At 38.4% G+C, this 22,060-nt stretch overlaps 2 protein-coding genes across 6 annotated transcripts in view; one reads left to right on the top strand and one right to left on the bottom strand.

The window, feature by feature from the left end:
- Nucleotides 1-16,893, top strand: part of LOC105252540 (uncharacterized protein DDB_G0284459) — a 32,829-nt gene extending 15,936 nt beyond the window's left edge. For 2 of the 5 annotated variants that reach the window (XM_011259958.3, XM_011259957.3), the window contains exons 2-5: nucleotides 13,433-13,828; nucleotides 14,031-14,722; nucleotides 14,838-15,942; nucleotides 16,018-16,893. In XM_011259958.3, the coding sequence (XP_011258260.1) occupies nucleotides 13,433-13,828; nucleotides 14,031-14,722; nucleotides 14,838-15,942; nucleotides 16,018-16,440 (2,616 nt within the window). In that variant the 3' untranslated portion in view covers nucleotides 16,441-16,893. Of the gene's footprint in view, nucleotides 1-9,364; nucleotides 9,773-10,304; nucleotides 10,855-13,432; nucleotides 13,829-14,030; nucleotides 14,723-14,837; nucleotides 15,943-16,017 lie in introns of those variants that run through there. The other 3 variants (XM_011259961.3, XM_025410277.1, XM_011259959.3) reach the window with 3 other exon arrangements.
- A 166-nt stretch (nucleotides 16,894-17,059) lies between these two features.
- On the bottom strand, nucleotides 17,060-21,873 carry LOC105252541 (multivesicular body subunit 12B). Its single transcript, XM_011259963.3, has 8 exons — nucleotides 21,571-21,873; nucleotides 19,655-19,795; nucleotides 19,356-19,554; nucleotides 19,129-19,273; nucleotides 18,721-18,804; nucleotides 18,297-18,648; nucleotides 18,153-18,203; nucleotides 17,060-18,083 (listed from the first exon to the last, which is right to left on the bottom strand). The coding sequence occupies exons 2-8, from the start codon at nucleotides 19,775-19,777 to the stop codon at nucleotides 18,048-18,050; spliced, it is 990 nt and encodes a 329-aa protein (XP_011258265.1). The 5' UTR covers nucleotides 19,778-19,795; nucleotides 21,571-21,873; the 3' UTR covers nucleotides 17,060-18,047.
- Nucleotides 21,874-22,060: the final 187 nt, after the last annotated feature.

Raw genomic sequence — 22,060 nt, 5'->3', positions numbered from 1 at the left:
ATTAGCGAAAAAAAATGATTATCCGCTTGCGGAAAATTGCAGAGCACTTCAGTGTAAAAAAATATATATACAAAATGGAGAGAAAGAGAGAATTAATCGAGCGTCGAGAAAGCGATACAAAGCAAGAGTGATAGCCGAGTAGAAAGGCGCATAAAAGCGAATTTACACGGTTTGAGCTCGATGATCGTGTCCCTCTGAACGCGTTGAATGAGAGATGAATTTTTTATTCGAACTAAAGAATAAGCTGGAGAAAAACAAAACCGAGAGTGAAAGTGAATCTACGACAAGAATAAATATCGTACGAGAATGTGGATGGAAGAGAGAGAATTTTTGTCGGGGAAGGAAAAAGGAGAGTATAAACGACTCGCGATGCAGCCTCTGAAAAATCGCAAAAGCAGCATTACGAAACTCCACCCGTGTGTTTGAATACTACCATTACCTATATACAACAGCGATCTATATATAACAACATAATTATAAACTGCTCCGCTCATATGTCCTACCGCGTCGCTGGATCAAATTTTAATGACAGATTTCTCGTCGCGGATGAGACTGCGCGGTCCATCTTCTCCCGGCTCGGAAATTTTATCGGATCGTTTTTTGCTCGAGTATTATCCGATTCGTTTTTCTTTCGTCACGGACGATTCACGGATCCGAGGGTCGAAAGGGAAGCGTGCAAATTCGCCTTAATGGGGCCGCGATGCGTCCGTAAAGCTGACTTGACCGTCTCGAATCGGCTGGATATCAATTAAGTAATTTGTCGGAGAACCCGCGCGCTGCGTGTTGATGATCGATGGGGCCTACCCGTCAAGGTTACGAGAGAAAGAGAGAGAAAGAGAGTTCAAGGCCGATCATTTTCTCGCGAAGGAAAGCAAACGTGCACGTGACACGTGTGTGCGTGTTATGTGAGAATTATATTCGAACCGAGCAGCCGGAGTTTATCCGGAATGAATCTGAATCAGGTGTATCGAGAATGCGAGAATGTATAATTTTGAAAAATTCCCCCCCTCCTCCCCGATGTCACAATCATCCGAGAAATAACAATGTTTTCAGTTTGCGTGATTCTTGGTCGTGTAATTGCGAGAAAAGAAAGTTTCTCCATCGAGTATTCATTTTACCTGCCAAAGAAAAATGACAATTGTTTATGTTGAAATTGATAACGAAAATTGAAGAATTAAACATTTTCAAAATAAAAGATAAAGAGAGAAATATATACAGTATTTCTATATATTTTATTATTAAAAAGATTATTACCTATTTTATCGTAGAAAGAATTTATAGAGATAGAATTTATAGAATAATTTATATAAAAAAAAATGTTTTTTTAAATTTATTATCTATTTTATCGATAAAATTAAGGTCTATTGTTACAAGACTCCCCATATACTTCGTGTGACATGTGGAATCTTATTCATGTCAAGTCAGTTCTCTCGGCTGAGCCGTACTGCACATTTTCAACAGATCATGCATAGTTATCTATCGTTCTAATGAATCTCCGCCGCCTCTTCAACGTCTCGGTTCTCTCGTCAATATCTCTGAATCGCGAGGATGCAGGATCGATTGCAATATGCGCGTTCATCCACCCCCGCGAATTTTTTAATGGCGATGCAACAATCGTAGTCGGGCTATCGTAAACGTTCGATCTAATGGACAGCCGGAGGCTGCAACGGTTGGACCGCCAAGTCTTCTCGAGATACTCTTTCTCTCATTTCACTCTCTTCCCTCTCGCATAATATCTCGTCCATTGTCTCGCTGCCTACAATCAGGAAGACCTTGCGGTACTTTGCGTGGTTGAAAGAAGCGCGAGTTATCGGAGCTCGCAGATTCAGTCCTCTCGAGAATTGCAGGCTAATGTATTTTAAAAAAATATTTAACAATCTGCCGGATTATACGCTCTACACAGAAAAAAAGAACATTCTTGTTTTGAAAATATATTTAGTTTTAACATGAAAATCTTCAAATGAGATTATACTGTGTTAATTAAAGAAAAATATAATTGCTTGAATAATTGCTTACTTGAATGAAGCCATTTTATATACTTTAATCGAGAAAAATATATTCTTATGATTTAAGATTTAATTTTCTTGAATGGAAAAGAAACAATGTTAGGTAAAAAATAATACTTTTAAATTAAAGATTATAATTTTCTTAAAGTGGAATTACATAATTATATATTCTTGAACTTCTTAGAAGAACGCATTAGTTTAAGTATATAAGTTTTCGAGTGGCAAGGCTTTGTATAAGTGATTCGAAAGAATATTTCCACGATAAATATAATTAAAACATTACAATAAATATTAATAAAACATTATAATAAATATATAAAATTATATAATAAATATAATTAAAAACTTTAATACGAGAATCTCACGCGTTTTGAATTTTATATTTTATTATATTGAGAAAAAAATTAAAATGTAGGGACATTAAATTCTCTCTTTTAATTGTAGTCATTAAAAACCTGAAAGTTTAATCTCTTTGGATCTATTTTAGGATACAGAAATCCCTACATTGTTGTTTTATTGTACCTTTACATTTTGCGCGATTAAGATGCCTACATTAGGTTCGTCGTTCATTATATATTTTCTCTTTAGTCATCGTGGCTCGTATGTATTTCGCTCGAATGAAACGCGTTTCTAGAGCTTGAAAAAGAAGTCGTACGTTTATGACAGGAGGCACCGGGAAGCCTGTTGCTGCCATGAATGATAGTAATGTACGCATGCATGATCGTAATAACATTCGCGAAGCTGTTACGTGGCGAAACTCGTAAAGGAAAGGAAGGACGTCGAGAAGAAGAAGACGAAGAAGAAGAATGGGTAATGGAACAATGACTAAGACGTTGCTTAACTTTCATCGCAGATTGGAACTGGTATTTCTTGGCTACCGTTATTGGCATAATTGCGTCCCGTCAATACGCGTAGCGAGTCTATTCATATATTTGTCGAGCGAAATCGATTAGTGGATTCTTCAGGTTGGATCAATTCAAGTGGACCCGCATCAAATATGAGAGCAAGAAATGTTAATCAAAAAATATATCTATATAGAGAGATCTAATACACACATACGTAACATCAAGAGATAAAAATAAAAGTATGACAAGATATAAATAAAAATATACAGGGAAAAAATAAATAAATGTACCTTATAAGAATGCATTAAATCAGTTGGTCTGATTTTCTTTAGGGATAAAATTGGGACTTTTTATGGTTTACAGATCAGCGAATTTTTTAGGAATTTCTCTTGCGAAATGTGAACCGAAAAACTCACCTGTAATAATCGTAATAATGTGCTTTGGAGAGAGCTACCAAAACGAGTGATTGCCGCGAACAAGAAGGTGTTGAGAACGAGAAGAGAACAGGGCGGACATCCCCTGAGGCGACTCACGCGGGACCTATTACGCATTAGATACGTGTGCTCACTTTTCAAACATAATATCGATGTCCCGCCCTGCCGCGTGTTTGTTATCCGTGTCGCGCATCTCGCGTGCTATCTCTATCGCGATCGCGATTGCGAGCAAGAAGCCGGCCGTGAATGATCAAAGGATGAAGGCCGCACGGAAGTCGTCGCTAATCATTATTAAAGCGTGCGATCTCGACGGAGTTGAAATATAAAGAGATGTAGAATATTTTTGACAAAAACCGCATACGCACAAAAATTTTTTTCAGGCATAATTTCCCTTCGAGTTAACGCATATGACGATATTTTTCTCTAAGAAAAAAAATAAGTGTCAAATCAAAACTTATATTGAAATTTAAAATTATTAAATTCTTCTAAGAAGATTATAAATTGTTGCGTATATACAAAACAATAAACGCATTAGTTTAAGTATATTATTAAACTAATGCGTTTATTGTTTTGTATATACGCAACAATTTATAATCTTCTTAGAAGAATTTAATAATTTTAAATTTCAACAATATTATAGTCTTATTTTAATATTGTAATTCATGTCAGTTCAAGAATATATAATTATTTAATTCTAATTTAAGAAAATTATAATCTTTGGTTTAAAAATGTTATTTTCCATCTAACATTGTTTCTTTTCCATTCAAGAAAATTAAATCTGAAATCGTAAGAATATATTTTTCTCGATTAAACTATATAAAATGATAATAACTTACTATAAAAATAACTTACTATAAAATGGTAATAAACTTACTTCATTCAAGTAAGCAATTATTCAAGCAATTATATTTTTCTTTAATTAACACAATATATTCTTATTTCATGATTTCCATGTTAAACCTAAATATATTTTAGAAACAAGAATATCCTTTTTCCGTATTCTGAATCGAATTTCCTTCTATTTTTTTGCAAATAAACTGTCGAGTGATAGAATTTACTCAAATTAAGTTTGTTATCGCGATATCGAATACGATGATGGATATAATGCTAACGATAAGAAAAAATGCAATAATTAGAGCGGAATGCAGGCGATCGAGCATGCAATATGCGACAAAAATACGCCCAGTTAGTTTTCTCTATCCAACCTATATGGGGCGAAAGTTCTATACTTTGACTGTCCGTTAGTTTCGATCGTAATTGAATGTTGTCGTGAGCGAATTATTAAGACTCGATGTGAAATTTCTTTCTTGTCATTGTCGTTTAATGTTAAACTTGCTGACGTGCGGATCCTTGATATTGAATGAAAATAGCTCTCTTGGATGACTCGTTAAATAATGGCTCGTTGTTTGAGTTGGAAGCTTCGCAGTAGCTGTCCTTTTAGCTATTTTTGACAATTTCTGTCGGAGAAATTATGAACGGAAGAGCGGGCATCAAAGGCTTGACGAAAATATGCGGAGAATTTTTTTTCCTCTCGATTAATCGATGAAACGCACTCGAAATGTGCGCTCCACTTTCGTCGACGCGCGCACAGTAGCCGCACAGGTTTTAAAGAGAACGGAGAAATTCCGTATGATAAGATAACACCGACACGATCATTATTCTCGATAGCGACAACTTTATCATATTTTTGTGCCGCTGTTTCATCGCGATTTCTCGGAATTGTTTGCCATGCGAAGAACCGTTCGCCGGATTCGTCTTAAAAATATCGCCTCGTGTCTCAAATATTTTAAATGTCAAGCAAAAACTTTTACGAAATTTAATTTAATTTTAAAAATACCACAAGCACACGATTATATTTTTTATTCGATTCTTCTATTATATTTTACATACAGACGTGCGGTGAGTCACGCGATCGTAAAGTATTGTCGTCGGTTTTTATAGTTTATGCATGTTTGTTTTAGAAAAGTAATTGTCATATTCATTTTTAACGACAAGCTGTAACACGCTAATATCTTATCTCTAATAGGATATCTATCTTTTCGCGTTTTTTTATATCATACTTCTTGCAATTGGTCGCCATATGTCACTCGCCACACACGACATTGTTTTACGACATTGTGATGGCTAAAAGGTGTACGAGTAGCCAGCGATTCTCATCCGCTGTTATTGAACATCTCTAATATTGATTAGAAGCATCGATTAAAATTGAGATGGAAATGGAATAAGATGTAATTAATTTTTTTATTGCAAGAAGAATCTTTACCCCTTTAATTGCTATTATACAAAACTTCAGAATTTTTGCCGAAAACAAGGACAAGTGGAGAGATGGAAGACAATCGGCAAGTTGACATGTCTTGGTCGAAAGATTATGGGAGCAATAAAAGTACCCTCATCGCGAAGCAGTTTTCTGCACATCTGCTTTGCAGATCCCGCACCCACATCCCAAAATGATGTGACGCAATATTTAATTTAACAAATTAATATTTCTCAATTTAATTCCGACATATTAGTGTTTTTAGTTTTCATCAATCTTCTTTTATTAATTTCAAATTATTCAATGCTTCTCTGCTATCTAGTATATTCACAGATAACTATTAAATTGAAGATAAAGTCTAATTAAACTTAATAACAAAAATAAAATATCCAAAGGACTTTTTTATATCAATCTCGTTTATTTTAAATGCGACCTGAGTAATAATACTTTGACTAGTTATGCTTGCATCGTAAACTATATTTACGATCCATCACGAGATAGAACTAATGAATGTAATAAGTAATCAAGCATCGTGCAAAGTTCCGCGAAAGCGATGTATTATTCACTGAAAAAAGGTAAGATGGAATAGAGATTATCCCGTTGCGTGCACCGTAATTATTTTTATCATTATCCGAACCGTCGTTGAAAAACACGATAAGATAAGAATTGTAATTGACGTTTTAAATCCTTTAAAATTTGTTATTTTTAAAATAAATTTTTAAAAATTTAATTTAATTTAATTTAATTTTTTGTGTAAAACAAAATTTTTGTTACTTTTAAACATTTTTTATGAAAAAGATATGTATATAAAGAATATAAACAGTTGTTAAAAGGATTTGCTTGCAAAGATCACGACTAGGGAAGATTATGTTACATATATAAAGGAAACGATAAGCCAGTGTACGATATTTGTGATAAGGAATGACGTAATCGTCGTCCGACAGGACGTTCACTAAAACCGGAATTTTGCGGTCGATCACAAGTATTTATTAACGTAGGCAATAATACAATACTCGGTTCTCTGGATAATTTTCCCTGCGTTTATCGTAAAACAGTAGGCATTTTGCGCGTTACATCGCTACGTAATGAATAGCTTTCAGTTTTTTCCGTCTCGATGAAAAACCAGGTTTTAAGGAGAAAATCATGATAGCGTCTCGAAATCTGTAATATTGTTCACGACATCTTATTCCACCCTACAATTAGGCCGGTATACGTGAAGTATTATACGAATTATTTTTTAATTATTATCGCTTCGCATGTTATCGCACATTTTAATAATTTCCATATATTGTTTGAGATTTAAATAAAGACTGAAACATTTCTGGTATGTATGTTGGTTGATTTTAATTTGAATTTTATTTACGTCACTGCTGCTTGGCTCTTTGTATTTTCTTCTTTTAATTTTTTCATTAATCAGACAACCGAGGCAATTATTCTTTTCCAGATATTATATTTGTATAATTTATACTTTAAGTATACATTTTCATTCTGTACATTTAACAGTGCCTGCTAAAAATCTATAGACAACTCTTTTCGCTAAAATAGGGCGATCTCGATAGCAAACGTGAACTTTGTCACGACTTTACAAAGTACACGTGCGGGCGCGATCGATTGCGAGATCCAGGTGCTCACCTTTGTCCCGTTATCGTTATCGCTATAATAGTCGTGACAACAAAGAAGGACTGTCAGCGTGACATTTCTTTCGCATGCGAATTAGATATCGTTGACAGCGAGTGTTATCGAGTCTTTCGATGATGATCATCACCATCAATTGCCATTGTTGTCATCGGTTTGAGTATAATTTGAATTCATAGTTTATTTAAACTAATGTGAAATCAATTAGCCAAACTCCTTTTCTCACGATTTACGCCAATTTATAATACTCTTTGCATGTCGTAAATAGAAAATTAGTGGAATTAAGGTCAACGTGCCATTTAAACTTGCGATTACCTTCACCATCGACCTCGATGGCTGTCGGATTTCCGGAAACTCGGAAAATCGAGTCGATTTCAGTCGTGGAATTTGAGTGGATACCTGCAAATACTACTTTTCTTTTTTATAAAATTTCCGAATTTTATTGTACCTTGAGATTGAAGCGAAATTTTGCGATCATGATCTTAATCGATAGAAACATAAGCTGCAGCTCGCCTAGATAATGAATATCGATGCCTCGTGATAACAATGTTATCGTTGCCCAGATACCAGCTGTAGACGACAAGTTTCTAAGGTAACCGAGTTAATAAATCGATAAACAGAAAGGACAGAAATTTTATTCTTTATTAATCTCGAAAAGGTATCATCGGAACGCGGAGAGAAAAAGCAAAATAAACGCAGGTAGATAATTTAGATACCACGCGAATAATTCGAATCATAGAAAAATAGATATTGTGGACGAAATGTAATAGGATGAAAATGTGAAGAGAAATTAACTCGAATACATTCGAAGGTGGTTTCCGCGAGCGAGGGAGGATGAAAAAGTCTCGACAAAGTCATCAAGCGGCGATTGCACAATCTCGGAGCTGGGAGACCAGGCGCTGACCTATAGAATCTCTTTTCTAGGACAATTGCCATTCTCGCGCGTTTAGTCACAATCACGCATTTATCGAGACAAGATCAAGAACGGTTACTCGGTATCGCTAACATTCCAACGATAACGACAGTTTGCGTTGTCAAAAGAGGGTGACAATCGCGAATATGCATACGATAATCGAAATATACACACACAATTGTCCCCTTTATTTAAAATATCCTTCATCAATTTGGAAGTGATTTTAATAAAAATTATACCAAAAATATGTTTTAAAGATGCGATATTAATTTTCAATCAAGAATATTTTTAAAACAAAGCTGTAGAAAATTTAGATCATTGTTTCAATTTTCTATAAAATTTAAATGAGAGAAACTTTCAAGGTTCGTTAGATAGAATCGTACTATAATTTTTATATTTTTCCTAGAGATTTACATGTTTTTAATCCGTAATTTTGGAGAATATTATTGGTCGGGATAAAGAATGTCTTGGAACAAAGACTGCAAAGTGTTAAGTCCAAGTCAGCTGAGCGGAGCCACGAAGCTCGCGTTTCGCGTTTTATCCGAGAAGGGACACGTTTCGCTCACGTTTACATTACGTATACGGCGGTCCCATCGGTGGTCCTACCTGTTTCCGTCTGGGCACGATGGGCCGACCGCGTAAGACGCACACACATGCACACTCGCGTTACGTGAGGCAGACTTTGCGTCTCTTTCTTCCCTTCGTTCTATACCTGCTTTTCTTACTTTCTCTTTTCTCCCCGCCTGCCGACTTGGTCCAGGGCTGGAGTCGCTAATTAAGAAATCCCCCGATTCCTCGATTCTCAACAATATAATCGAAATAATGCGAGAAAAAATATTTATATTTTACGTGATAATTTTTTAAATTTCTATGATTTAATCTCATATATTTAGTCTATCTCGTACGATTGATTTAATTTTGTCAAATTGCTTTTATTGTTTGCTTATAATAATTTATTTTTTTCTGCAATGTAAAAATAATAACAAAATAGCTCTATTACTTACGTATAATAATAGCATTCGTAAATTCTTTTGTATATTTTTGTGTCGCACTTCACGGTCGTACATCTTTAAAAATTCAAAGAGCCAGAGAAAATTTTCCATCCGGAGGAACAAAACATATTATGACATATACATTCCATTTAGCACAATCTATGTTTCAGTTACGGACTCGGATTTATACACGCGAAGGAATGGAACTCTGCTTTTGAAAATCCGAGCCTGAGAAGCACTAGTCTCCCTTCTCCAGCGTTCGCTGGTGGCTCGACGACGAAGCACCGAGTGTTCTCCGACCAGTCGGAGTCGGTCCGTGGTTTAAGTTTCGTCTTGTCTGTGTGTGCCTCGTACTTTGTCAAGTTTCTCGATTTTCTTGGTGTTTTCTTCGCGACGCAAAATTCGTGCCTCAAATTCAGGGTTTCTTCTCCTTTGAATGCGTTCATTCGTCCAAGATGTGAAACGCAAACGAGCCCGCGTCTCGGTAAACTAGTCGGGAGTCGGGACTCGAGCCGGGCCCCGAGGGGGCTCGAGAGAAGAACCCGGAGCACGCGGAATGCTGCCGCGCGACCAGGTGAAATTCGGCCGCGCCGTTGTGGTGTGCGTCATCGAGAGCGATGTAAAATTCCTCGCGGATTCACACAAGTACATTAGGAATGTCCGAAGATAGTGCAAAGAGGGGAATCTGACAAGGTAAATACTCGCCTTATGAATAGCAAAATATTGGAGTATTTCCAAGATAATAGCCTTGAATAGAATCGAGTTTAATATATCATAGATATATTTTTCCAGACTCTATATTATGTAAATTTTTATTTTTTAAAGTCGACAGAGGACTTGTCGTGAATTTTTTGTAATATTGTTGGAAAAGGTGGATTTAAAAAGAAATGATTTCATCGATTAATTCGTTCTTTATTCTGACAATTCGCGAGGAATTTGACGTTTCATATACGCTACCTCCCTTAACGGGGACCATCGTTCGACGACGACACCTGGCTGGGCTTTGTACGTTTCGCAGTCAGCTCTGAGCGGGAGGGAATTGCATATGCCGGTGTTTTCGAGCAAAACAATGCGAGTGCGTTGCAGCTGTTGCAAGGCGCGCAACAAATGCAGCCTGTATGTAACGTGCGAGAGAAAGTGCATTCTCTCTCTCTCCTTCTCTCTCTTTTCATTCATCGAACGCCGCGCGCGCGACATCGAAGCGTGACGTCAGTGGCGAACCGCTTGTCCGGGGCAGAGATTGCGCCGGATCTTGACGCTCTTTAACGAGGACCTCTCCTCCAGTATCTATATCCGTCCTCTCCTCATCTAGGCCGTTATCACTCGGCGGGTCCGGAACCGATCGGCGGCGAGATCGAGATCGAGATCGAGATCGAGATCGAGCGCGAGATCTCTCGCCTCGATCGCACAAAGGCGAATAACTGTACCGACCCCCGATCTGTTTCGAGTCGACTCACTTGACCTCCAATCGTGTGCACCGTCAACCGAAAAACCCGTTGCTCGAGGAACGGAGAAAGTCGCGCAGCACACTTTTTCGATACGTATTATATTATGTTAACGGGCTCGTGAATTTTCGTAAACTCGCCGTCCGACACGTGGGCGTCGAGAGGAGGACGACGAGAACCGGGGGGGGACAAGCGGAAGGCTACCTTTCCTCCCGCCTGGCTGCGACATTGAGAGATGAAACGAGTTCGCGTGTCGTTGTGTCACGCTTCTCTTCCTGCCGTGCTCTTCCTGTTTATGATGCCTTTTTTTCGAGTTGCTCTTTCGCCTGCGTAAGCTTTTCACAGTCATTACCGCAGCCGAGTTGTCACGTAGGATTATTAACCGACGTCGAGTAATGACTGTTAATTACTTTTGTTATATTTGTTTTCCTTAGAATTATATGCGCCGATGAAATTTTATAAATAAATGTTAAAATTAAATTTTCAACTGAGGAGAAATAAATCAAAGGTTACATGTGGAATAAATGTGGAGGATATTGAAATTTTTTTATAATTTTATAACGTACGTCAACTATCACGGAATCATCTTGTATTAAATTTAAAATAAAAGGAAACTTCATTTCATTAAAATATAAAATATATGAAAATTATAAAATATAAAATTAATAATAATATTAAATATATAATATTAAAATATAAAATTTTAAATATAAAATTGTATTTAATCGCTGAAATAGACTTTATCATTAATTCTTAAGAGAATAACATTTATGAAATGGTATCTATTAAATACCTGATAAAAATGTAATCGCAGATATACGAAAATTTACATATTTTTATGCAACTTTTCTAAATTCACAATTTTCTGGAATGCATGATGTGAAAAATTAATGATTTTTATTCACGCCAATGCGTTTGTTTCACTTTTATCCCGCGTAAATTTAGAAAAAAATTGTCTGGCGAAATTCCCGTAACATTTGTTCGTCTCTCTTAGAGTCAGGGGCGTATATATAATTTATGGTCAGCTCCAACAGCCTGAGAAACTCCCGTCCTGATGACTCGGTAACCTTGTAATCGGCCGGTCCGAGCTTCTTAAGAATTTCACGGAAGGATCCTCGCGCAGGTTCCTCCCGTTAGCGTTCTCCTTCAGCGAGCACAGGTATTTCGAGCTCGCGCGATTGTTTCGCCTCTGCGTGAAGAATGCGAGGCTGGCGATACGGGAAAGATTCTTGCCGTGGCGAGATTAATTCCGGATAAAAAAATCATATAGGTCAGTGTAAAAATGTAAGCCTTACATGCGAATGGCCGGATGTATAAAAATGGTTACAGAAGGACGAATTAAAATACCACAATACGAAGCGTGGAATTGGCACAATTTTTATTAAATTTTTTAACTAGCGTATATCAAAGATAGCGACGCCATTTAATCGTCTAAAAATTGCATGTTTGTTTATTAATCGAGGAAATACGATCTTGCTCTTCCTCGCGATGTGATTAGCATCTCGATTTAATTAGACGCAGCTATCGATTTAAGGATGCTGAACATCGAACGAGTTATCTACCAGGGGATTCGAGATGGGGGAATATATCTTGTTTCCAGCCGATATATCGTATCCGTAACTCTGTAAAGCGGGAAAGGTGCGTGTATCGAGCCGCGAATAAACCACGCGTAATTGCGGCTTGCACTTTAGCCGCATCGCCGTTAGATCGTTGACTGCGTTAAATTGCGACTAGCGGAAAGTGCCGCTTTGCGATTTCCTTTTCTAAAAAGCAAGTTTTGCCGCATGCGGAAACAGAAATCACGGAACTGTAAATTCTCTTGAGAATACTACTTCGAGAAAGGCACTATAAATGACGACGAGAAAAATAAAGTCTAAATAGAAAAAAATAAGTTCTAAATAATTTAATAATTTTAAATGTAAATATTTTTGATTCTTTGTTTTTAGAAATATTTTTTCAATTTTAGTTTACGTCCACAAGAGCCTGTTTGATTAGATAAAAATTTTTATTACATCGCGCGAATCGTCGTTTTCTTTTATAGAAAATTAACAATAAAATTAGACAATTGATATATTTAGATTCAAAAGTAAATCTCGTATATATATTACATATAATTTTAGTCTCAACTATTTGCGCTTTTAAATTTTAATTCACCTAAATCCTCTGATTAAATCATCATTCGGGTCATTTGTCAAAAAAGTGAATCTCATTAACTGATGCTGGCGCAACAATGAGACTCGCTGTACATTGTATCGTGCATGACCCAAAATGCAAACGCTTCGCCTACCCTTGGATAGTCATGGCGTCAAGTCGAAAGGTATTTACCTAACAATGAATCGCCGTCGTTCGATGAAACGACGGGGAACCGCGATTTACCGGTTCTCGATGGCCAGGTCAAGTCCTTCCGGTTTTCGAGTCAGCCCGATCTCAGACCCCATCTACATCTGGACGAATGTCTGTCTTTCTTTGAGTCAGCTCAACCGAGACTCTTCCTCTTTCGTTCACGGGAAGCAAAACCAAAGCTGGACATTGTTCATCGATTTTGCGCGGACGTTGATGGCATTCATTCTTCATGTCTGCAATGCATGATGAATAATATCTTGTTTCGCATTATACGAAGCCGTTTATCTTGAGAGAGTAACGTAGAAATTTAAAAAAAGAAAAATCTCTGAGAAAAAAAAAGGAATTAATTTTATTTTGTTTTTAATGTAAATATTAATTCTTTTTTAATTCATTTATCTCTGTAAAATTAAAGTTATTTAACACAATCTAATAAATATTTTCATGAAAAAAGCACGAGACTCTAAATTAATCAAAGAATGTTCATTAAAGTTCGATCTTGTAGTGATCATCTTTAACGTGCAGAAATCTTCTGTATTCGAGAAATGTTTTTTAATTCATTTTAAAGATGGAAATCGAGGTCCGGACGCTCAAACAGGAATTGGCGCGCACGCAAGACGCTCTAAAGGCCGCCACAAAAAAATGCCGGGATCTGGTGAAGGAACTGGATCACCGCATCTCTGGTCACGAGTCCGAAAAAATTCTGCGGGATCAGCAGCTATCGAGGATATTGCGGGCGTTGTTGTACCTGGAGGCGCGACTCAGGCAAGAACAAAAATCAATTAGACAAATGCTCTGCGAGAAAGACAATGTTATTAGAAATCAGCAGCTGGAAATTACGATGCTCAGGCGGTACACGAAGAACTACATTAAGGGCAAACGTGATCGAACGACGATAGCCGCCGACGTCGGGACAGTTAACGTCAACGTCGAGAACAATCTGCAGAACCTCGGCGATTTGCAAGTAATTTAAATAAAAATTATGCATAATTAATTCCTGTCCACAATAGCGATTTATTTGGAAACAAATTTAGAAAATTAATAATGAGAATTAAATAAAATTATATAATATTATATAAAAAAATAAAAGTATAAAATAATTTTTTATATTCTACATTTTTTATTCGAATGTCGTCGACTAACTCGCGCGCCAATTATTTTTTCAGAGAGAAACGCTGCAGGAGAGCAGTATCAGCAAAGATATCGCGAGCCTGAAATGCGAGATAATCACGCGACTGAACCCGGCATCATCTGGTTTGTTGGACGAGCTTGGCCGCAACAGTGTGAGAAAGACGCACAGTTTTGCCGGCAGTGACATCTCCAAAGCCAGTTTAACCAGCAGTGAAAACACAGATGCATCCATCATCACCACGACGACGGAAGGTAGCCCTTCGTTGCTTAGCACAGAGGGTTTTTGCGAGGGCGAAAGCACAGACGTGTCGCCTGGTTCGACTCTCAACAAGTGCTCTAGTAGGTGTACACCGACGACAGTGACCGATAGCGAAAACGAAACAACCATGATCGCGGACGAAAACGAAGAGGACATGATAGAAGAAGGCGGTATGACGACGACCAAGAGAAAGACGTCCCTTCGCAGGGCGAAGGGCCAGAAGACGTCGTCCAAGAATTCCGATGTGATAGTCGAAGTAATCAGTATCACGAGGACAGAGAGTAAAGACGATGGGATGGATTGCAACTTTGTCTCAGAAGATGAGAACCAGAGCGCAAAGATGAACAATCAAGAAGAAAAAAATAAGGAACCGATTTACGTTAATGCTTACAACGAAGCGAACGAGAAGAATTCACAGCAGACGGAATTGTCGAGGACAAAGGATGATCATAGCAATAACAATAATGTGTATGTTTTAAACAATTTTTTCTTCATTAAGATACTTTCATTAATATTACGTTCATGCCATTATATTTATTTCTTGTTTTTTTAAGACAATTGCCTTTATTTTAATATTTTTTAGCAGCGAGGTAAAGATCGAGACACCTGAGCTGATGGTGGAGGATACTAGCGGAAATTGGTACAGTGATCCTGATGAGGACCGGCTGAACGACGACGTGTTCAGGCACAGCACCTATCGACCAAATAGTAACCACAATTCTGTGCTGGAATGCGTGAATCAAATCCTGCTGCAAGATATGGAGGACGAGGAGAATTCGATGCTGTCGGTGCCACGTCGGTTCAAGCATCGCGGCAGGATCGTACGTTTCCAGCCAGCTAGATTGTCCGATATCGAATCGGTGGGTTCGGAAATGGAAAGGAGAAACTCTGAGGAATCCGCCGCAGACAGCAAGGATTCTCCAAAAGAAGAAGAGTCCATGGAAAACGAGACGAGCGCATCCGAGGATGAGTTTGGCATGAGAATTGTTCAAAAAGAGTCGGACGATGATTCAAAAGACGACTCTAAGGCGATTCCGCTAGTCATCATCGAACCTAAGATCGATGTTGAAGAAACGAGAAAGGCTTTGGTGAAATCTCAAGTGGCTAATCCTCCCTTAAAAATGGAAAGGATTGAGGAGAAGACTTGTCTACAAATGTCTGCACGAGGATTAACTATTGCCAGGAACCTGGACTATGAAGACATAGAGTCATTGCCAGAAGTAACAATGTCGTCGCCGACGCCGCCCAGAACACCACCGGCATTACCACCGAAGCCGCAGTTTCGTAATAATACTCTAATTCTAAAGAAGATCCCGAGTCCGTCATTCCTAATCGATGAAAAGAGGCAGCAAGACTCTATAGGAGGTATGGATCCTACGAAAAGAGGCATTTTGGGATTGGTATCATCAAAGACGGCAAGGAATTTGAATTTGGAAGAGGCAAAGAGTTCCCAGACTAGAAGTTCGACGAGGGAGACAAAAGGTCGCGAAGGCGGTGGATTTTGGAAGAACAGATTCAATCATGTCCGCTCATCCTTTCAAGTAAGACAAAAGGAGCGAGATCAGTCAAAAAATGCTGCCAGAGTTACAAACATCGTTCGGCATTTCGAGGAATTCAAAATCGGCGATCCTGAAGAGCAGACGAAAGATAGAAATCGTCCAAAGGAACGTCACAGTGAACTCGATCAAGTAAGATTTCTCACGAGAAATTTATCATAAATTGTATTAGAAAAAGTAACTAATTTATAAAATAATTTTTTCCAGGACTTTGACATTCGGCAAAATTTTGAAGAGTTCAATCTGGATGAATGCGACTTGTCGGATGATCCCGATCGGCCCGAGGGCGATGGATCCGAGAGATTAAGCTATAACGGGCTCAACAACGTCGATCAGAACGGCGTCGTCAAAGACAACAATAATGTTTCTGCTATTAATAACGGTAATAGCAACGGCGAAACCGGGGGAACCAGCGGATACGATCATTTCCTCGAGGCAACCGGTCTCAGTAACAAGTCAATTCTCACACCTTCGAGGTTGCTGAGCAATCACAAAAGCATGTTAAAACCGAAAGATGTAAAATATAAGAGCAGAATTAAGGCTACGGCAGTGTTGGAAAGGCACGGGGTGCAAACGACGGCCGGCAATGCTACGACGCATGTGAAACACTGGACCGGCCCGTTCGTCTGACGTCTGGCCAATGTCCTGCCGGGCAAAAATATTTTTCGTCCTACAGTGTCGGCCGACAACTCACCGATAAAGGCAAAGTTCAAAAGATCTTTTAATTCCCTAAGGCTTAATTAAATATTTTTAGCCGCCTGTTCTCGTAGACAGTAAATGATTCTCGCTTTTGAAATGGAAACTAAAATGGAAAAATTCTAAACAATATCGTGAACAGAAAATTCTTTCTGATGAAGTTATCAAGCAGGTAGAAAAGAATACAATTTCATTTTCTGCTTTGCTAATATCGTGCGTGATATATCATAAATTATGATTTTTAATATATCTATAAAATGTATACACGTGAATTTTTTATAGATTTTAAAGTCGCACTTGCAGTAATTCTTAACTTATTTGATCTTTTCTTGTAAGATGTTTATGATATGTTGATTGAACTGTTTTTGCTGTGAAATTATTTATAAGTCTTTGTAATCTGTGAAAAAAATATGACTTGTCTCCATTTTTTTGGTACGATACTTTTTTTATTTATAAAAATTGTTACCTCGAAACAAGAACTATTATATCATCATTCATTACCTTACATGATTTTTATTTAATGAATGTTTGGTGTTAAAGATATGTTTGATGGTTCACTTCTCACCACGTCATCTTTTATTAAAACTATTGTTTAACATACACGAGTATCTCTATCTTAAATTACATTCGCATACACGTGTGATGATCAAGAGGAATCTTATCGTAAAGTACGAATTTAATATCGAAGAATAAAACGATGAAAGATTTTAATTGGAAGAACAGGATCTAACGTCGCGTTTCGTCGACATCGAAGACATGTTTTCTTCAATACACAACCATATATACTTTTAGATAGAATTATATAAATACAAACATGAATATATAAATAAAAAATATTGCAATAGATACTTTATTAACATAAAAGAAAAAATGCAATTTGATGAAAACTTGCAGAGGACAAACATTCTCCATATAAAAAATAGTATACATGGATCACGTTAAAGAAGATGAAACACACGGGACAAAATTAAATTAAATAGCTTTCGTGGTACGTAATCTCGCCACACATTTATATTTTGTGTCGCTATATTCAGCGCTAAATGTGCGGTGAAAATTACCACTGTCAATAAAGTTATGCAATTGTTCGTGCACACAATAGTTTAAAAGCGTCGATATGCGATATCTTTGTTCGATACGCAAAAAATCTCTAATTATAATACAAATTTGCGCGCGTGTACATATATTTTTTTACATATATAATCTCTACTATCTATCTGAAAGATATAACGCAAGTCTATAAAAATATGACAACGCTATCACCGGTATCAAAATTTAAACGTGGGGCGAGAGAAGAAGAAACGCGTACATCGAGTAAGTTTATCTTATTCTTTCTTAAGAGCAGTACACAATCCCCAATTTTGTAAGCGTCGTGCGGTCTTTATTCTCTCGCGCGTTCGTATATAAATCATTCGTTCAGGCACTCCATTTGCGCTTGTTTGACTAATATTATATCGGATACAAACGTGTACGAATATAACGGCAGGAAGGGCTCGTTCATGAAAACTCGTAGAGTTTTAGTTTCGGCACAAACGTCGCGTTCTTCAAGTCTCCCTTTCCGCACGGAAGTCGTAGAAAAACTGCGGCAAAAAGTATAATCGATTTATATTTTGAGAAATAATCGTCAAAAAAAATTTAGCGCAACATACCTCTCTGTCCAAATCTCTTTGTGTCCACACTTTGATAACAGGAAGTTTATTCTGTCGAAACGAGAGAAATATTATCAGAAAATAAATTATTTTTTGTTAATTGAGCTTTACTCCTCGAGCTTTACTCCTCGTTATCGTACTCACATTTGCAGAATCAGACTGATTAACGATAAGACGAGGATTAAGCGCGAACGGAACTCCATCGAGATCGGACGAGCCTGGAAGCGTGCCGTAAACGGGCGTCGAACCGACAACGGGCAGAGCGGATGTGGGCGGTTGAGGCGCCGGCCTCGTGGGCCTGATTCTCGCGTTAAGACTTAGTACTTCGTAATCTCGATCGCCGGATTCGTCATTGTCCTTATTAGTTGCGCCACCAATTTGCGGATAGATCCCGTTGACTGGTGGTTTTGGCGAGAACTTTGGTTTCGGAGGTCGCTCGGGGGCTGGTCTGTGAGGAGATCCGTTCGAAGGATTCGGGGAAGGACTTTGTAGTAAGCTGCATCGTAAAATACATATAAGATGAAGTTGAGATTGCGCACTTTGCGTGATGCAAACAAAAATAACTTACTCTATATTAACATATGACTGCGAGTCTGAATTTGCATTTATGATATCTACTGTTTTATAGCACACGCGAACACCATTTATAACACTGAAAAGAAAAAGATATCTTAAAATATGTTGCAATCTTAAGATGTTAATGAGTATTAATTCTTTGCATATGTATTGCTGATAATGTACGATATATGTATATATTCTATATTCATATATTTTTTTAAATATTTACATTTAGAAAATATTATATAGATTATTTATTTTCTATTGTTAATTATTATTTGATAAATACAGATATTTAAATTGTGTGAATGCTAAATTTAATGTAAAATCAATTATTACATATATATATATATATATATATATATATATATATATATATTAAAAGTGCAAAGAATTGACGGTATTAAAAGCAACGTACCCGGCGGCGGAGAATCCAATGGGAGCCAATTTGGAATCCTTGTGGATTATCCTACTGCATATTATGATATCCGTGACTGCTTTCGCGCACAAATTCTTATTTCTAATTTTATAGCACACCTGTTTCTTCCGCCAGGCTTTTTGCCCTGCAATTAATTTTTTTAAGTTAAAAATTTATATATCTTTCATGGGCAAATATAGTAGCACACTGAAGAAAGAGAAATTTACTCGAATCCACGGTATACGAGATCATATTGTATCCTTCCGGCGGAGTATCTCGTTCATTAATCACCACGATATCTTCTACCACGCAACCGGGCGGACCCTCGGTTTTTGAGAAGCAGATGTATCTGCCCTTCTTCTTGATGAACAGACCGCTTTCTCTCCACAGATCGGCGTCAGTGTCCTGGTCGTAAGTTCTCGACACCTTAACGAAACGCAATCGTATGCCTTAATTATCAGCGACGACAGATTACGCGTATGTATATGAAAGATAAGTCGAGTATATTAACACATCGATCCCGTACCACTGTGAAGTTTGGCGGACACTTATCTACGTCTTCGACAACGCTAATGGCAGTTATTGGCCTGTCGTCTGGCAACACAGCCGACACTTGATGAACCAGCATCTTGCAGCTCTTCTTTGACATTGCTGCGATCCCGGATACCTGTCGAGCCATTTCCGATTAGACAATTAATACACTTGTAAATACAGTAAAATCCTGTATATCTCTCGCGTTATACAGGGTCTACTGTATTGCTTTCTCTTTTTTGACAAATGTATTATACTTATTAATCGAGATTAACACTCGCAATCATTACAATGGCCATTGTTGGACGATTATTGCGAAAAAGTGCTGGATATTTGATTAAATCAATTAGATGATACGATAAAACTTGCGATCGTAAATAACGACGTGTCCAAAAGTTGCGAACGCGATCGCCTTTTTCCGATGTATCAGCAAAACGCTCCAAAAATATCAACGTGTGACCGACATTCTCCGCTCCACGAGTTTTCCGAGCGGGGAGCAATCGACTATGAAACACTCGTTAACCGACACGATGGTAAAAGACCGATGAAGAAGTGAAAGACCGATTGAATCCTTCGCTTGCAATCGATCTTTCACTCTCGATTCGACTTGCAGTTTGGCTGGAGAATAGATTTTCATTCAGAGACGCCAAGACGTTTTACATCAAACGGGGGCTTGATTGTAATCACCTGTTTGACCTGTGACTGATCAATGAAAAGATCCACGAGTTTTCTACTCGTATTAATAAGCCAACGATAATGATTAGCCTCTCGAAAAATGACAAGCTCGCTGAGAAAATTGATCCCATCTAACATAAAATTCCATCGGCGATCGTTTCGCAGCAACGGTTGATGAGCAATCTAGCATGAATTAACAACAGGCGGGCTCGAGAAAGGCGTAAGAGGAAAGTAAAGTGGAACGTACGGCATGTTCGTGGAAGAATGTGCCGCTGCATTAATAATCGCGCCAACATCTTGTAGGCGGCTTCTTTGGCGAACGTGTTTTCCGTGACAAATTTAAAGTTCATCTCGACGTCAACAAAATGTTTGTGAAATCTCCAGCAGTGAATGAATCACGATGACATGTCATTTCATTGCGGTAGAGTGGCTCTTTCCTGCCACTTAAACCCAAGAAGAGGAATCTATCAATGCTTTATTAATAACTCTTCGAATAAACATATCTTGATTTGCGTCAGCATCTTAGAAACGAATCGACAACCAGTATCGGCCAACTTTTGGGAAGTTTAAATAGATTTGAATTCGCGGAAGAAAACGTCATACACGAAATTTGAATGAAGGCGAGCCAGTCATCGCTGTCGCAACGCAAAAGATCATGGAATCCGGACTCTTGCGAAACAATGATAATCGAAATCCGTCCTTCTCATCTTTAAGATAATTCATTGAGACTCGGGCGAGGTGCTTTTTCGCAATCATCGTTCGCACAAAGGAACCAAATCTTTGAATCGCGCCACGTTTAGCATTGACGTAAAACACTTGTAGAGATAAACATTCATACATGTACGTGTGTACGCGTGTGTACATTTACATTCTTACTATTAAAGAGATAAAGCTCGAGAGATCGGTGATATCTGGCGAGTGTTGGATATAGTAAAATATATCATAGTAAAATAAATAGATAAATGCTAGTCAAAACAAACAACACGCATAACACATCGCGAGACGCAGAGGGAAGAGAGAGCCGAGGGAGACCCGGGGGGATCCGGCGCGTTGCTCGAGGGCGTGCTCGAGAAGGGAGGTCGATAGAAAGATACTAGGAGACGCGACATACGTATACATGTACGTATGTATTGTACGCGATGCCACTCTTCCCCCTTTCGTAGATTATATTAGACGTGTCATCGGCCGCGCGCGACGTCGCCTCTCGACGTCGCGAGGCGCTCGATAGAGGTTGACCTTCTCGCGACGTCGCGCCGCGACGTTGAAGCCCTCGTCACGTCTTCTCTTCCTCTCCTCCTCCTCCTCCTTCGTCCTTTTCGTCTTCCTCACACGATCGCGCACTCCGCGCTGACGACGAAGCGACGACGATGTCTCGTACCGGCGCGCATATTATACACTTTGGAGCGGCTGACAACGGAAGATGACGTCAATCGACCCCGGAGTACCCACGCTACACCGTTGTCCGACGACGACGCGCCTTGCGAAACTAACCGAAAACGTGCCGAGCGCTGCCGAGGCCGCCGAACTCCGACCCGACCGCGAGGCGGTTGACGGTTGACAGATGGCGTTCGTCTGAACCTCGCCGCGCATGCGCGTACGCGGCTGTGCCACGAAGTATGCGAATAATGTAGAGAGTGTCCTCGCTGTTCGTACACGATACGCGTGATGGACGAAGTGACTGATTTCATTGGCTGCGGCATATTGTCACTACTCGTCTTTTTTTATA

This window comes from Camponotus floridanus, unplaced genomic scaffold (assembly GCF_003227725.1).
Source record: "Camponotus floridanus strain SB8 unplaced genomic scaffold, Cflo_v7.5 scaffold102, whole genome shotgun sequence".
In the NCBI taxonomy this organism is placed as follows: domain Eukaryota; kingdom Metazoa; phylum Arthropoda; class Insecta; order Hymenoptera; family Formicidae; genus Camponotus; species Camponotus floridanus.
This window is presented reverse-complemented; position numbering and strand designations above follow the sequence as displayed.

Bases quoted from the DNA above. Each gene is read 5' to 3' on its own strand.
- LOC105252541 (XM_011259963.3), bottom strand. From the start codon at position 19,777: ATGTCAAAGAAGAGCTGCAAGATGCTGGTTCATCAAGTGTCGGCTGTG. The intron at 19,274-19,355 runs GTAAATTTCTCT...AATTAATTGCAG, and splicing joins CTCGTATACCGTGGATTCGA to GGCAAAAAGCCTGGCGGAAG. The intron at 18,649-18,720 runs GTAAGTTATTTT...TTTACGATGCAG, and splicing joins CAGTCATATGTTAATATAGA to CTTACTACAAAGTCCTTCCC.